Source organism: Nymphaea colorata, chromosome 4 (genome assembly GCF_008831285.2).
Source record: "Nymphaea colorata isolate Beijing-Zhang1983 chromosome 4, ASM883128v2, whole genome shotgun sequence".
Lineage (NCBI taxonomy): Eukaryota > Viridiplantae > Streptophyta > Magnoliopsida > Nymphaeales > Nymphaeaceae > Nymphaea > Nymphaea colorata.
In genome coordinates, this window is record NC_045141.1 from 22746276 (window position 1) to 22763014 (window position 16739).

General features: G+C 40.6%; 1 protein-coding gene across 1 annotated transcript in view; it reads left to right on the forward strand.

Annotated features, from left to right (window-relative positions):
* The first annotated feature begins 236 nt into the window (after positions 1 to 236).
* LOC116253530 (non-specific lipid transfer protein GPI-anchored 7-like) overlaps positions 237 to 16739 on the forward strand; it is a 31082-nt gene continuing 14579 nt past the window's right edge. Inside the window, exons 1-2 of the mRNA XM_031628377.2 lie at positions 237 to 999; positions 3234 to 3436. Of these exons, the coding sequence (XP_031484237.1) occupies positions 660 to 999; positions 3234 to 3334 (441 nt within the window). The 5' untranslated portion in view covers positions 237 to 659 and the 3' untranslated portion in view covers positions 3335 to 3436. The remainder of the gene's footprint in view (positions 1000 to 3233; positions 3437 to 16739) is intronic.

Below are 16739 nucleotides of genomic sequence, written 5' to 3' on the forward strand. Positions count from 1 at the left end.
GAATGCGTCTAATCTTTCTGCATGGTTCAAAATAAAAGCCTCAAAAAATGGTTTTGGAGAAAAAGAGAAGATTGAAGGAAGATAATTTCAAATTTGGCACCTAAGTTTCCTGCAGAATTGAAAGGCTATTCGCCATTCGGTACTATGAAGTTTTCAAAACCAGCCATGGATTTTTGGCCAGTAGAAGACAACCCAAACGGGTCTCTTTCTTCCCAGGCTTCGAACGCAAGGCCGGATCAATTTTGACTAATTTCGCAGCCGGAACGCACACGCATACATACACATTTCCTCCAAATTTTCAACTTTTATCTTTGGTTTCGGCTCGAAGAATCTCTCTACAGATGCAAGGCTGTTTCCTCATTTACAGAAAGCCATGGCCCATGATGCGTCTTTTCTACAGAGGGTTCGAGTTAAAATACCGACGGACGCTTTGCGAGTCGCTCGAATGGCAATCATTCACCATGGTTGCAGAAAATGAGGTCTCACGGGACACCAAGAGCCACCAGTATATAATCCAGGGAGGATTCTGTGGAGCCCCATCCATCTTCCCCTCACCAATACGCATATCGGTTCAGTTGGCAAGAAGAGAGGTGCTCCTCTTCTTGTTTTTCTTTTCAGAGAGAGAAGAAGAAAGGCGGTAAGGATCAGGAGGAGGGGCAATGGAGGCGGGAGCAGGAGGAAGAGCCATGGTGGTGATGACGATGGTGCTGGTGGTGGCGACGATGACGGGATCCCACAGAAGAGGGGTCGGCGTGCAGGCACAGCTGGACTGTCCTTCGAAGCTGGTATCTTGTGCGGATCCCATCAGCAACACGTCGATTAAGCCGGGGAAAGAATGCTGCAGCGCCCTCGCCGACGCTGTCAAGAACGATTTGAAGTGCCTCTGCGACGTCTATAACAGTTCCAGCATCTTCCAGAGCCTCAATATCAACGTTACTCGGGCTCTCGAGGTCCCCAGGCTGTGCGGCGTCTCTGGCGACCCCAGCCGTCGCAAGTCCGGTATGGTGTCAAAAGTCCAAACCCGAATGATGAAGATTCTCTCCCTCCTGCATCCGTATTTTGGAATAGCAGAAGTTTACTTATCGCACGAAAAATTGCTTTCTTTCTTAAACTGTATTACTTTGGCTAAGCACTGTCTAGCGTCTGTCCCTTTCCATGCTCTGGCCGTCTTTCGGCCTTCTGTGGTGGTTTTGAGTAAGTTTTATTCGTAAGTTCATTTGAAATGATGATCGGTCTTCGAATCGCCTTACGTTTTGGGATGTGGTTGCTTTTCCGCGTCTTCTTGGGAGTGTTGGGGTTACCAACCTTAGTTGGGCATGCGAGTCTTCTTTGTGTTCTTGGTGGTGGCGTCTGGCAATTGAGCATTCTCCCATCACCCACTTTATTAGTTCTAAATTCGACTTGCCTTTCCTTAGTGTTTGGAATAGTTTTATCTCTCACTTTTCGTGTGACATGCTTTCTGTCCTTTCTCTTTTCCTCCGCCTTGCCGACCTCTCATCGTCCGCACCCCCATCCTGGCCTCTTTCACCTACCCGTGAGTTCACTTTTTCCTCCTGCTACCTGGCCTCATTTGGTCATTTTGTTGCGTCGTTCCCTCCCCGTTCCCTTTGGTCCCCTGGCCCCTCACCTCGTGCCATTGCTTTTGTCTGGCTTCTTCTTACTGGCCATATCAATACATTTGACCACCTACAACGTCTTGGCATCAATTTGGCTAACCAGTGTCCCCTCTGTCTTGTCACGACTGAGTCTAGGGTCCACCTTTTTACTTCTTGTCTTTTCTTTTCTAGTGTCCTTACTTCTACCTAACCTTCCATTGTTCGTAACCTTCCAAACCCACCATCCATTCGTCTTCTTTTTCTCTTTTGTCATTCCCCCCACCTGTCTGCTTCTTGGGGTCGGAGGCCGTGGCTCATTTCAGCTTGGTGGCGCATTTGAGAAGAGCACAACAACAGAGTCTTCAGGGGTGCCTTCTCTTCGTCAGATTTTGTGGCCTGTCTTGTGCAAGGGGATGTCCAGTTTGCTATTAAATTGAGGCACTGCTGTACGTCTGCGGCTACGTGACTTTGTCGCCTCGTCTTTCTTCTCTCTTCTTGCCTCTCTTTTTCTTCTGTGCAATGTATTTATATTTCATCTTTTGCTCTTGTTTTTGCGGTTTGTTTTTGTATTTAGGGGATATCTTGTCCCAAAATTTTGTTATATATTCCCATTTTATCAGCTCTCTCTCTCTCTCAATATCTGCTGTTCTCTTTTGTCAATGGTACCTGCCTCCTCTCCGTCATCTTCCTTACCACCCAGTGGCGGAGGAACTCAGTCACTCAAATAATTAAAAAAAAATTACATTTCAAAAATTTAAAATTTTTAGTTGCATATTCTATTTTTTAAGTTGAGGTTTAGTTTGGCACTGAAAAAAATGTTGGATTTGTCGGTGTTGGCACCAAATAAAAAATTCTGACTCCGCTGGTGCTGGCACCAAATGCAACTTCAAGCTCTCTCTCTCTCTCTCTCTGCCTGAATTTTGAGTGGAAACTATGAAACATGATGGACAAGCTTTTTTTTTCTTCTTTACTTGAGATTTGTTACAAATAGGAGAGGGGAAGAGAGTTCTTGCAATCTAAGTCTGAGAATTTCCCATAACGTAATAGGTTTGTTTTGGACTCGTTCTCTTTAATGGAGGTGGCTGGACCATTTTCTCCTCAACAACTCGGAATGTTCAATAAAAAACAGGTACTGTATGTCAGCAATGGTGTGGAGCGAAAGACAGCAAAAACATTCAATAAAGGCTTTAATTCTATGGGCAGAGTTGGTGGTGAATCCTGTCCAGCCATTAGTTCCTTTCAAACTCTTAATTAATGGAACAATGATCACGTGAGTTCTCCCCCTCAAGCTATTCATGCAACACCAGGGTTATCACCCAAACAAATAAACCAAATTTTAAAACTCATTGAAAAATTGACTGTATGTCTAACTAATTTTAATTTGAAGTTTGAACTGAGGTCTCTGACATGGCTTTGAGTTTCATGCATACAAGTCGCCGGTCTTAGTTGTGGAGAAAAACTTGAACCTGCAATCTGCCTGATCTAGTTAGAAGTGCTTAGGCTTTGCAGTTCTAGTGAGAAAGCCAGGGAGATGAGTGTTCTTGGCTTGACTGAATTTGCTAAGTGCTGTTAAGAAAGATGTTTTTACCATTTGCTGGTGCCATTCTAATTGGGTCTGTTGAAATATGGTTGATACAGGTTCAGATAATAAGCAGGGGAATGGAGCATTGAGGTTGACATGGTCATTGAAGCCTTTGTGGGCGCTTGGTTTATTCTGGATGTCACTCATCATGATTTGAGCTGATACAGTGATACCCTTTTCACCTACATGAAAAGAATCCATTTACAGAGTAGCCTTCATTCATCTTTGGGCTGGTCCACTTTGGAGAGTGTAACTTGAGGTCTTCTCTCCTTGTTTTTATTTATTATTGTAGGGCATCACCTTATGCACTGTCATTTATGTTTTTACTAGTGGCTATGGTTCATGTTCGCATTGGTCTTGCTTTTGATGCTTCTTGGTTGCTTTCTGTTTGTTGTAATATTTGTCATTTGGAAATTTACTTTGTGAACCAATAGTCATGGTTTTGCAAATGTATTTTAGAAACTGAGTTCATGAACTCATGGGTTTGACAGTTCCTCCAATGGTTGGCAGCTGGGTTTATCTAAGAACTATCTATAGGGGTGCTGGGTTTATTGGTGGGTTTCACATAAACGATGTAAACAAAGTCTTTCTAAGAAAATTTCCCATGAGATTGGAACCATCACATGCCGAATAGACTGATTCAGAGATCCAATTGAATTGATTATAAAGCGGTAGGAGCTATTGTTGTATACAATCTTTAGAAAAGATAAACAGAGGGGATCCTGCAGGAAGAGGAACATTCACTTACTCCTGTATTATTGTGTGTCTGACTCTTATTGTTTGTTGTTCTTCGTCTTCCTTTACAATACTTCTTTTGCTTATGACGATATTGTCCACGACAATGTAAGGCCGTAAATACAAGCCCCTTGAACCTCACGAAGAACCATGTCTTAGTAGAGTTCCAAAAGAGGTTTTGTAACTCATGGCCAACTTTCACTAGATTGGTTATGACACTTTGGCGTTCTTAGTTCACACAATCTAAGGATCTCAAAATCGACCATATAGGCATTTCATCTATTCAGGGCTTGTTTGTTCGTCTGGACAGTTTGTCTATGGACACATGGTTTGAGGCAGGCAGTCAGCAGGATCTTCTATTATATACCATTCGTTCATAGTAACACAGCATGTTTGAAATGGATGTGCATGCTGAAACTATTTGTTCAGTATGTTTTTTTTCGGGCAGAAGGGAGATGTTAAAATTACATGTAGGACCATGTATTCTTTAGCATATTTGACCATGCTTCCCCCACAAATCATGTTATATTGTATTTCAAGTCTAACTATATTTCACACCTATTATTGTAAATATTATTATTTAATGTTAAATATTTTATGTTTACAATTATTTTGTGTAAATAAAATTATTGTGAATCCTACATCCCATGGTCTAATGTGTTTGATATTCCAAAATGTTGCTGGAATCATGGTATATGATCCTTACTGACTAAATGTGACCAGAACCAGCAAGGTCATTTATCATCTTCAGGAGCATCCTCCTGCATATCCAGATTTCAACTTTTGCTTCCCGTGACGAATGGTATGCAGGTGTGAATAATCAAATCTAGAATCCAAGAAAAGTTACCCACAATTTGCATTATAATTTGTCAAAATACGACATTTTCTTCACCTAAGAACAATATAAACAACAAACACGACATTGATCTTGCAATTAGTGGACTCGACAACATAATCGGATGATAGACCATTCTTTGTCAAGATACGATCGCTGTTAAAAATGCACGCTACAATGGACAGATTTCCTCCTTAAGGAAAGCTGATTAGTCCCATGATAGAAATACATGATCTAGAAAATGAAAGTGAAAAACTCATTTCAAATATATACCTGCACATGATGCAAAAGATTTGTGTTTTATTATGAACTAAAGAAGTTGACTCTCCTACGGTTCATCACATCTATTGGCATGAAACGGGAGCACTGCTTTAATGGCAGCATAAATGGTGGAATCATTTAAAAGTTTCAAGCATGGTCTGTCACCTTCTCCCTATTGCCTTTTGGGTTCAGTGGAGCTACACTAAGAAGAATGAGATGTTAACAATTCCATGGTTGATTATGTATTTTAATCCGAGGACACCTCCTTCAGTCTTGGCTTTATCACCAACCTATGCATACTTCTGCCCCACCCCAACCATAAACAGAAAATTTCATCAGAGTTTTTCTTGTGTTCAACCTGATTCTTGTTCCACCTCCAATGTTTTTAGCTGTTGCGGGAAAGGATGTAAAACACCTGAACTTGGATTCGATCCCAGTCTTTTACTGAAACTTACTTTATCAGAATATTCTAATGTAATAGAATTGATTCCGAATCGGATTTAAACTCTACCCGATAAAATGAATTGGATAAAAAACGCATATGATCCGACATTTATCGTTAATTTGCTTATATTTTAATCGAATCGCAGTTGGATATTGAACTTCAAAAATGAATCACTGACTCGTTAAGTTCATAATCAGTTTCAATTCTCCGTCTGTAGAACTGGGATCAGGATGATAATCAACTATACCTCATCCATGAGGTCTCCAATTGAGTAATCCCAAAATCAACACTCATCAATACCACCACCATGGCTCGAACTGAAGACGTGGTTACTACACACCACCTAACTCTATCTCTTGTACTACCCATCATTTGGTACGTACAAGACTCTTAGGTGTGAGATCCATAAGAAATCATATTGGTCATTCATCTTTCTTGTATACCTTATAAGATGTGGATTTTTATAGTTCTTCCGACCTTACTCTGGTTGCTCAAACCTCTCACACATGCAGCTCAATGTATTTCTGGATAGAGGACTTCAACTCCTCGATATATCTATATAAGAATGTGTTCAATCCGCCTAGTTCCTCGTCTTTTGTTAAAAATAAAAAGGATGATCTGCTTTTGCGTTTTGGCTTTTGCTGTTAAAAAGTGTATTGTCAGCACTCAGCATCAATTTTTGAACGGTGTAAACTGTTGATTTTCAGCAACGTCAATGTGGAACAAAAGCCGCAGCGGAAAAATCGAAGATCTATGTGAGTGGGCTTCATAAAACTTTTCAATGAGCGAAACAATGTTGTTTTTTCTAATTTTAATATGAAAGTGTGGCTTTTCAAAATTTCTAAAATTTTGTAAACAATTGATGATGCCAATAGTTGCTGCTGGTTTTTTTTTTTTAAAAAAAAACAAGATAGCCTCAAGGGGCTTGGGCTGCTTGGCAGACCTGCTCGGTCGCTAATAAATAGTTGGTTACTGGTTGGAGTGGCATGAGCATCAACTTCTTTATATTGGAGTGGAATGAGCATCAACCTCTTTGTGTTAATAAATTTGACACATGGATTAGGGATCCCATATCAAGCCCAGACCTCAGCCGTGGTGACAAAGCTGGGAGAAGACTTTACTCTTGACCATATCTACTTTTTCAGATATTCACATGTTCAGATTCAGATCCCGAATGCGGATGAAGAAAAATCATACCCTCTTTCCTGATAACAATCAGCTTTAGAATTGAATTATATTTAAAACAGCATTAAAATCAAATTGGCCAGACCATCTATGCAATGAATTGATTGGTTCAAGTATCCATCCAATCGATAAGGAATGAGCAAAAATATTAATATACAAACTGAAAAACTTAAAAGAGAAAAACACGTAAGCAAAATAATTGAAGTTCTTGTGTCTCACGCTTCTTTATCGGACGTGAAAGAATCGTAGAACGGTTTCCACCGTCAATTCCTGAAGTTCGGCTGAGCTCCACGGAGAAGGATTGAGTGGATGATTTCATCGGCTGCCAACTTTTGGTTCTAATTCTATACTGATCAGTCCCTATTTTTTTTCTTAATATTTCTATCTTCAATTGTTTGATAAGGACCAATTTCTATCATTTTCTAAAATACAACTACAGCAGATTCAAATAGTGGAAGTAATACTTTTCCCGACGACAAAAGAAGGCGGAAATTAAGTAGATATATGGTTGGTTCAAAATTTTCCAAAATTGCTTAAAGTTAAAGGTATGAGCATGAAAGGAAAATCTTCCAAGTGAAAGCAACAAATGCCAGCTAATGAAAGTTTGAGTTTCTTTTCTCCCGAGGGAGACTTGTCACCTGGTTACCTGGCTGCTTCTTGGAGTCACTTGAAAACTCTCCGGAAGTGACATTTCCGTGAACCTAGTGCCCGATTTGGGATAGACGTTGAGCTTTATAGTCGAGCAACCAGAGGAATGGTGGCGGTGGCAATTACCGGAAGCTCCCTGCGTTTTCTTCTCCATTGATCATTTGAAACAGGGGCTGTGGGAGCTCTTCGACCATGGGAGAGCTAAGAGGCAGATTTCAGCGGACGTGCATGATACTGTGTCGTCTTCCCTGCTGCAAATCGACAACCAGAGGCTCAAATCCATGTTAGTGTCATCGATCTCCACAATACTAGCTAGTTTGAGCGTTGTGTCCCAATCAGACTGCGCCATCACTGCTGACGCCCTCAACGATTTCCACCAGTTGGATCTAACGTTGTTGGTAGATCGGGTGAAACCTTCCGAATCACAGGATTGTAGGATCATTCGGCATAGACCTGCTGGTGATAGTGAAGAACTAATTACGATTCTCCATTGGATCGAGTGGTGACCTGCCGATTGTGAATCGATCACCATTTACTGTTACATGGGAGTTGATCTTTGTATTCTTACTTGCAACGAGGGATCATGGAGAAATCAGAAGGAAATCGAACGAATCCCGTCTCATTGAACTACTCCATGTTTGGTTCCCCTGTTTTGCCAACCAGTCTCTAATCAATTGTAAATCTGAAGCAAACAGGACCTGCTTCTGGCAAAGAAAAAATGGCATCATCTTCCTAGCATCCCCACGGTCAATCTGAGCTTAACGTGCTAAATCCGTGCCCAAACGAGAGAGAAATCGATCGATGAACAGTATGCTGTTTGGACCATTGTTCTGCCGCCTACCTTTGTCTGATCAGAGGCAAATCTGAAGAAATCTGGAGTTCCTTTCGACAAACGGACACTTGGAACACCTTCCCAACATCCCTGCGGAGCTTCTGAACTTGATTTGAGAAAATCCGATCAGTATCAAGGGAGATATCCTCATCAGGAGAATTCAGGCAGAAATCAGCGGTGATTTCCTGCATTCTCTGCCAGAACGACGGCAGCGACCCCAAATTCATCAAAAATTGAGGAAAACTTCATGGACAGTGATATGACTTTCTTATGGTTGATTTTCCATGATGTTTTTGCTTCATTGCTGTTGATTAATCCGTGGAAACATGCTTTGATTGGCTGGAAATGATATGAGATCAAGCGGCGGTCGTTTTCCTGCATTGACCTTGTTTTTGCTTGGCTTGAACCTGCGACCTGTTGGAGGAGAAAAGCTTCAACGACTTGACCTTAGAGAGCTGATTTTGATATGGTCTTTTGGGCGTCCTCTTGAGGATTTATGAGGAGAAGCATCACCGGATTGGGATTTAACCCCAGGAGTAGATGGAATTGGGCTGGAGCAAGCTTCGAATAATGCTGAAGCACGCGCGCTGCTGCCCTTAACTTCTCCTTTGTCTCCTCACGCTTAGATCATGATTCAATGACAACAAAGCATCAAGGACATATCAAGAACATAAATCAACTTGAGAGGATGGAGATTGTCACTTGGGTGAAAACCCAAATTAAAAGACAGATTTGAGTAGCAGCCAAGATCCCTCTCGCTGGTCTGGGTTATGTCTTCTCAGGCTTCACAAGTACTCAAAAATCCGCTAAAAATCAACCGTAGCTTCGATCAGTGCAAAATTTGGATTGTAGCACCCTTGGATATATATGCAGACATGCTCCAAAAGACAGATTTGAGTAGCAGCCAAGATCCCTCTCGAAGATTTTCCTTTCATGCTCATACCTTTAACTTTAAGCAATTTTGGAAAATTTTGAACCAACCATATATCTACTTAATTTCCGCCTTCTTTTGTCGTCGGGAAAAGTATTACTTCCACTATTTGAATCTGCTGTAGTTGTATTTTAGAAAATGATAGAAATTGGTCCTTATCAAACAATTGAAGATAGAAATATTAAGAAAAAAAATAGGGACTGATCAGTATAGAATTAGAACCAAAAGTTGGCAGCCGATGAAATCATCCACTCAATCCTTCTCCGTGGAGCTCAGCCGAACTTCAGGAATTGACGGTGGAAACCGTTCTACGATTCTTTCACGTCCGATAAAGAAGCGTGAGACACAAGAACTTCAATTGTTTTGCTTACGTGTTTTTCTCTTTTAAGTTTTTCAGTTTGTATATTAATATTTTTGCTCATTCCTTATCGATTGGATGGATACTTGAGCCAATCAATTCATTGCATATATGGTCTGGCCAATTTGATTTTAATGCTGTTTTAGATATAATTCAATTCTAAAGCTGATTGTTATGCATTCGGGATCTGAATCTGAACATGTGAATATCTGAAAAAGTAGATATGGTCAAGAGTAAAGTCTTCTCCCAGCTTTGTCACCACCATTCGGGGCTGAGGTCTGGGCTTGATATGGGATCCCTAATCCATGTGTCGCATTTATTAACACAAAGAGGTTGATGCTCATTCCACTCCAATATAAAGAAGTTGATGCTCATGCCACTCCAACCAGTAACCAACTATTTATTAGCGACCGAGCAGGTCTGCCAAGCAGCCCAAGCCCCCTTGAGGCTATCTTGTTTTTTTTAAAAAAAAAAAAACCAGCAGCAACTATTGGCATCATCAATTGTTTACAAAATTTTGAAAAGCCACACTTTCGTATTAAAATTAGAAAAAACAACATTGTTTCGCTCATTGAAATGTTTTATGAAGCCCACTCACATAGATCTTCGATTTTTCTGCTGCGGCTTTTGTTCCACATTGACGTGGCTGAAAATCAACAGTTTACACCGTTCAAAAATTGATGCTGACAATACACTTTTTAACAGCAAAAGCCAAAATGCAAAAGCAGATCATCCTTTGTATTTTTAACAAATGACGAGGAACTAGGCGGATTGAACACATTCTTATATAGATATAAAGACCAGATCAAAATCAGCTTTCTAAGGTAAAGTCGTTGAAGCATTTCTCCTCCAACAGGTTGCAGGTTCAGGCCAAGCAAAAATAGGGCCAATGCAGGAAAACAACCGCCGCTTGATCTCAGATCATTTCCAGCCAATCAAAGCATGTTTCCACAGATTAATCAACAGAAATGAAGCAAAAACATCATAGAAAATCAACCATAAGAAAGTCAAATCACCATTTATGAAGTTTTCCCCAATTTCTGATGAACTTGGGATCACTGCCGCTGTTCTGCCTGAGAATGCAGGAAATCACCGCTGATTTCCACCTGAATCCTTCCGATGAGGATATTTCCCTCGATACTGACCGAATTTTACTCAAATCAAGTTCAAAAGCTCCGTAGGGATGTTGGGAAGGTGACCTAAGTTTTCGATTGTCGAAAGGAGCTCCAGATTTCTTCAGATTTGCCTCTGATCAGACAAAGGTAGGCAGCATAACAAAGGTCCGAACAACATGCTGTTTATCAGTTGATTTCTCTCTGGTTTGGGCACAGATTTAGCACAGGTTAAGCTCAGATTGACCGTGGGGATGCTGGGAAGATGATCCCTTTTTTTTTTTGCCAGAAGCAGGTCCTGTTTGCTTCAGATTTATGATTGATCAGGGACTGGTTGGCAAAACAAGGGAACTGAACATGGTGTAGTTCAATGGGGTGGGATTCGTTCTATTTCCTTTTGATTTCTCCATGATCCCTTGTTGCAAGTAAGAATACATAGATCAACTCCCTTGCAGCAGAAAATGGTGATCGATTCGTAATCGGCAAGTCACCACTAAATCCAATGGATAACCGTAATCAGTTCTTCATCAGCAGGTCTACGCCGAATGATCCTACAATCCTTCGATTCGGTTTCACCCCATCTACCAACAACGTTAGATCCAACTTGTGGAAATCGTTGAGGGCGTCACAGTGATGGCGCAGTTCGATCGGCAACGCTCAAACTAGCAAGTATCGTGGAGATCGATGACACTAACCTGGATTTGAGACTCCGGTTGTCGATTTGCAGCAGGGAAGACGACACCGTAATCAGTATCGCGCATGTCCGCTGCTTCTCCAAACGCTGAATCTACCTCTCAGCTCTTTGGTGGTCGAAGAGCCTGCAGAGCCCCGGTTTCAAACGATCAATGGAGAAGAAAACTCAGGGAGCTTCCGGTAATGGCCATCGGCGCCATACCTCTGGTTGCTTGATTATAAAGTTCAACGTCTATCCCAAATACAGCACTAGGCTCACAGAAATGGCACTTCCGGGAGTTTTCAGGTGACTCCAAGAAGCCGCCAGGTAACCAGGTGACAAGTCTCCCGCAGGAGAAAAGAAACTCAAACTTTCTTTAGCTTTGCAAAAAGATAGGGTTACTGTTCATCTCAAAGCTTAATAGGCTGAGTGAACCGGTTCTAAACGTCTCGTCTCGAGACAACCAGAAAAACACACATGAGACAAAGCATAATAAACTGTACATAGACTCGGTTTGACCGATTCAGTTAACTTTATTAGACTTAAACCAAGCCAACTCCTCGGTCTAGGCTGCCGCCGCGTAGTCCCACCTGGGTCCAAACCCACTTCACCTAGAACCGGTCTAGGTGGCCTTCTCTCTGTCCGTCTCGGTCTTTCTTCCTGAAACTGTCCAGAACTCCTTAACGTCCTCTGTTGGCCTGAGTGTGACTGTGCTACCTGTCTGTCCTCAAACTGTTCTAGACATCTGGACGCTTTCTGTTCCTGTCCAGTATGTGCAGTCACCGTATGTCTGTCTCGGCACAGACTGCTCATGTCCCGAACACAGTGATCTGGTCTCTTGGGCTGAGTCCAGGGAACCTGTTCTGGATTCCTGAACATCTCCTGTTCTGGTCCAATTTGTCCAGATGCCGTTCCCTTGTTCAGGTACAGTCTGTCCGCGTCAAGGACGTAACCCCTCTAGTCCACCGAGCTGTGCCTTGGGCTTCTCTTCATGCTGATCCAGAGGTGCAGGGTCCTCTAAACTACGCTCAATTACGTGTGGCTCGGGTTTGGTGAGGAAGACAACCTCACTTCGCTCGAGCTCCTTTGCGCTCTCCACATCCTCGATCGCAACCAATGCACCCACTGTTGTTGCTTGAGGCGGAATAGCCTCCCTTGCATTCGAAACACCTGTTACAACTAAAGCAGGAGAAAGGTTAGCTTCACAATGCCTAATCTCGCCCTCAACTGCGGGCTCTTTGCCCGCGCGGCGAGAGCGCGCGACGCTCTCGTCTCTCGGCAAGCTCCAAGGGAGGCCTGTATCAAATCCACCCCCATTGAATTGAGCTTGTCCCCAAGCTCTTTCTTGGCAATATTCGAGGATGGACTGCACCTTCCCTTTGGCAATGCATCTTGTGGTGCCAATCTGATTCCGCTGCACAGCTGAAAAATGTGTTGGACAAGAATATGTTGTAGAAAGTGAGGTCACAGAAATTTCCGTGGACTACTGAAGAAGATCAAATTTTGGTGGCTTACATCTAGAAATTTGGTCACAGAAATTGGATGGCGCTCCCTAATCAAGCTGGTAAGTTCCCCAGTTGGGTTTTTCTCTGCCAATGTGCAGATAGAATAGGGTACATATCAATAAAGGACGGTTCTTCCCATATGGGAACATTTATAATCATCTTATGGGAAGCTATACGGGAACATTTATAATCATCTTATGGGAAGCAATAAGGGAAGAACCGTCCCTTATTGATATGTACCCTATTCTATCTGCACATTGGCAGAGAAAAACCCAACTGGGGAACTTACCAGCTTGATTAGGGAGCGCCATCCAATTTCTGTGACCAAATTTCTAGATGTAAGCCACCAAAATTTGATCTTCTTCAGCAGTCCACGGTCCTTTCTTGACCAAATTCCTATACCATTTATTTCATCCTTGACTGCGTGTCACTCAGGAATTTCTTCTCCGTCATTCCTTTATAAATTTGAACACGGAAATGTGGTTAGGCAAGTATTGCATTCTGACGGTGGGCATCACATACCCATTTTGTTACCTTCATGGGGTGGCATAAGTGGCGTGATGTTAGAGGACCTGTGTATGGAGAATTTTTGGTTTTAACTAGATGAATAGGCGTTGTTTGGTCTTATCAAATTAGTCGTAGTGGGATGAATCTAGACTTCTCTCATCCTCTCTAAGGTGAGTTTTCTGGTGAAACCAGGGAACCACAGCCCCACCGGTAACTTGTTTTATTCCTATTTCTGATGACCTTACTTCTAGTGAATGTGATGTCACATTATTAAATTGGCTTTGTAGAAACTGAGGTCAGATTAGATCATTAATGATTCATGAATAAAAAAACACTGAAAATGTGTGTTTACATAGCCAGAGACTGGCATGGCTCGACCAGTTCTAAAGTTCCCAGCTTTTGAGTCATTGGAAGGGCCTGACGATGATACGTTTGAGCTGTCATGAAGAAAAAAGATTTTCGTCAATGCTTTGTCTTCCATGGGAACTTTCTCCATTGTAATCTGGTTCTTTTGAATTATATTTGATTTCATTGTCTTCACTGCAGCAGGATGAAGGAGTGAGGCCTTGGAAAGCACTTTGGTTTATCATTTATGTGACGTAGTTCAGTATTTAGTCTAGATCATGCATATGGAATTTTTTTTGGATTTTCTCCTTGCATCTGTATTAATAGAGTGAGAATACAAACCTTCATCCTGTACATGAAGGATTGGAGAAACAGAGAATTGAAATCAACCACTATTTAGAGTCTGTAGACTGTGGTTTCTTGTAACAATGGTGATGGTAGTTTTATATCGATGATAATTTTTTAGAACTCAAAATAGCTTTTCCAGGATTTTCTTTAGATGGAGATATCAACCATCTGCATTTACAGAGCTGTATATTGATTTTTTATTAGGTTGCTGAAAAAACTAAACCCATTTTGTTTCCAAAAAGAGAAGCTGATCTTGGTCTTATATCAACACATTGTTCTGGGATACTGTTTCCCAAGGACCAATGTAGATATGAACGATGTTTAAGTCATAATCATGCATTATCTGCTTGTTGTATTCATTTGATATGTGTAGTGGCCACATAAATTCGATCATTTGATATTTAATGTAGAAATGAGGATAGAGGAACCAATTTTGTATGTGAGGATGCAGATAGCTGCATTTAAGCTTGAACAAGGAGATCAGAAGGAATGTAAAAAACTTCTTGACGAAGGGAAGAGCAGTTTGGACAGCATGACTGATATAGATCCTTCAGTTTATGCAAGCTATTATTGGATTTCATCGCAGTACCACAAATCTCGCCAAGAGTTTGCTGAGTTCTATAAAAGTGCTCTTCTTTATTTAGCATACACCACAGTGGAAACACTGTCAGGACCATTCAAACTGGTATCTCTCTGTCTCAGTCTCTCTCTCTCTCTCTCACACACACACACATGCACGTGCATTATGTTAAAATTGTCCATTGCCTAGACTAATAATTATTTCAGTCAATGTATACATTATATTTCGGCAATAATTGTTTGTTCTATTTAAGGGTTTCAACGTTCTGATCTCTGGAATATTTCGTACCAATGGCTCGGTCCATTGTTAAGTTACGTGGCTTCTGGTAATTGAGTATTTACCTCACCTAAACATTGACATATGTTTTTCACCGTGTCCATTTTGTTGGTTTGTAGTCATGACCTTTGTCCTTCCATCCATTGGACAACTAGCTTATAAGACAAATGTGCACACTGATGGAAACTGTTATAGAGTTGATGAAGCTTGACTTGTTTCACAGTCTTGATTCATTTAGCAAATGTTGCATTTTTGGGCATCATTGTTGTGGCAACATGGCAATTGTGGTTCTTTGATACCCAAAATCCTTTGGTGCTTATCTGATTATGCAGATGTACAACAATGGTGGTCTTGCATTCTTTTCTATCAAGACCCATCTGCATAATCGTGCAACTGTCTTTGGTGAAGCAGACAATGATGTATTTAGTCGTTTGCAGGCCACTTATGGGCTTCATTGTTTTTCGTCAAACATTCAGCTCTATACCAAGTTAAAAAATAAAGAAGAAGCAAAACAAATAAAAACCAACAATGAAAAATTCTTTTCATTGCATAGTTTTTCACCATGGAAGGCCACTATGAGCCTTGCTTATACAATGCATAGAACAAATTTAAATAGTTGAAGTTCCTATAATTTTGGCAACGATAAACATGGAAAATTAAATCTGATTTTTATGGACAGATTTTCTTTTTCTTTTATCATTAATTTTGATTGATTTTGTTGGGATTCTTTCCTTGAATTTCTTTATAACAGTTGCCTTTCAACCTTATCGTTAACACTATAATTTTGGCAACTATAAACATGGAAAACCAAATCTAATTTTTGTAAAAAGATTTTATTTTTCCTTTATCATTAATTTTGATTGATCTTGCAGGGATTCTTTCCTTAAATATCTATAAAACACTTGTCTTTCAACCTTATCATTAAGAGGACGAGACAAGGGTTAAAAGAACAACAATAGACCGTGTTCTCTCGTTCCTTCACGAACGTGACTCTCAACATAACGAGGGTTTCTCAGTGCATGTACAATTATGAAGATGGTATTGGTGTCTTGCAGTATGAGTCCATGGACCGTATCTACTCTCTCATTGACGAGGACATTGACACTGCCTAAGCAAACCACCAGTCGCTGTTTCCACTTTTAGCCATGTTGGTGCCCATTAATCGAATCCTACTTATGATGCTATATATCATCATGTAATAAAATAGGTACATTAATACGTTAAATTCAGTACACACACACACACATAGGCACCTAGCTATAATTTGTCTTTCTATGTGCTTCCAATCTCACCTTTACTATCACTAAAACTGGTTACTATCACTAAAACTGGTTGGATTTAGATAAATGGTGTTCTTGTTTGGTAATTTAAACTAAAAACTATTTCAGTAAAAATACATATATTGTACAAATGGGTCTAGGTCTCTATCAAAATAAGAGGAAAAAAAATTAACAAAGCATATATATACATAACGACCACTTATTATTTTAACACAAACTTTATTAATCTTTATGTTTTACACTATGGAAATCAACATAAAAGTGAGTTTTATAAGCTTAAAAGGATGTTATTGACTCTTGAGATATTATTTCTGCATCACAACGCCACTTTAGGTATATTTATGTTGTTTTCATGACTGAGATTCATGTCTATATTTTGTACGGAAATGATATGGAATGTTAAAGAGCGCAATACACTGTTTCTAATCATCTTTTGCAAGAGACCTTCTAGATCCCAAAAGCACTAACTTTCATAATTCATGTCCAAAGAAAACAAAAAGTGTCTCTCCAGAAGAACTTGACGGGTGCAAAAAGTAAGAGGAGAGACGACTCCTTCACTGCTACACATGTGGAAGATGCAATTCAACGAGAAAAAATTCAACGAGAAAAAATAAATGCAGATGACAAATCTTCTTTAAAATCATTTTACTGATCTAGACACTTCTGAAGCTACAATTACACAGCACTCTCCCATTGACATGTGCAG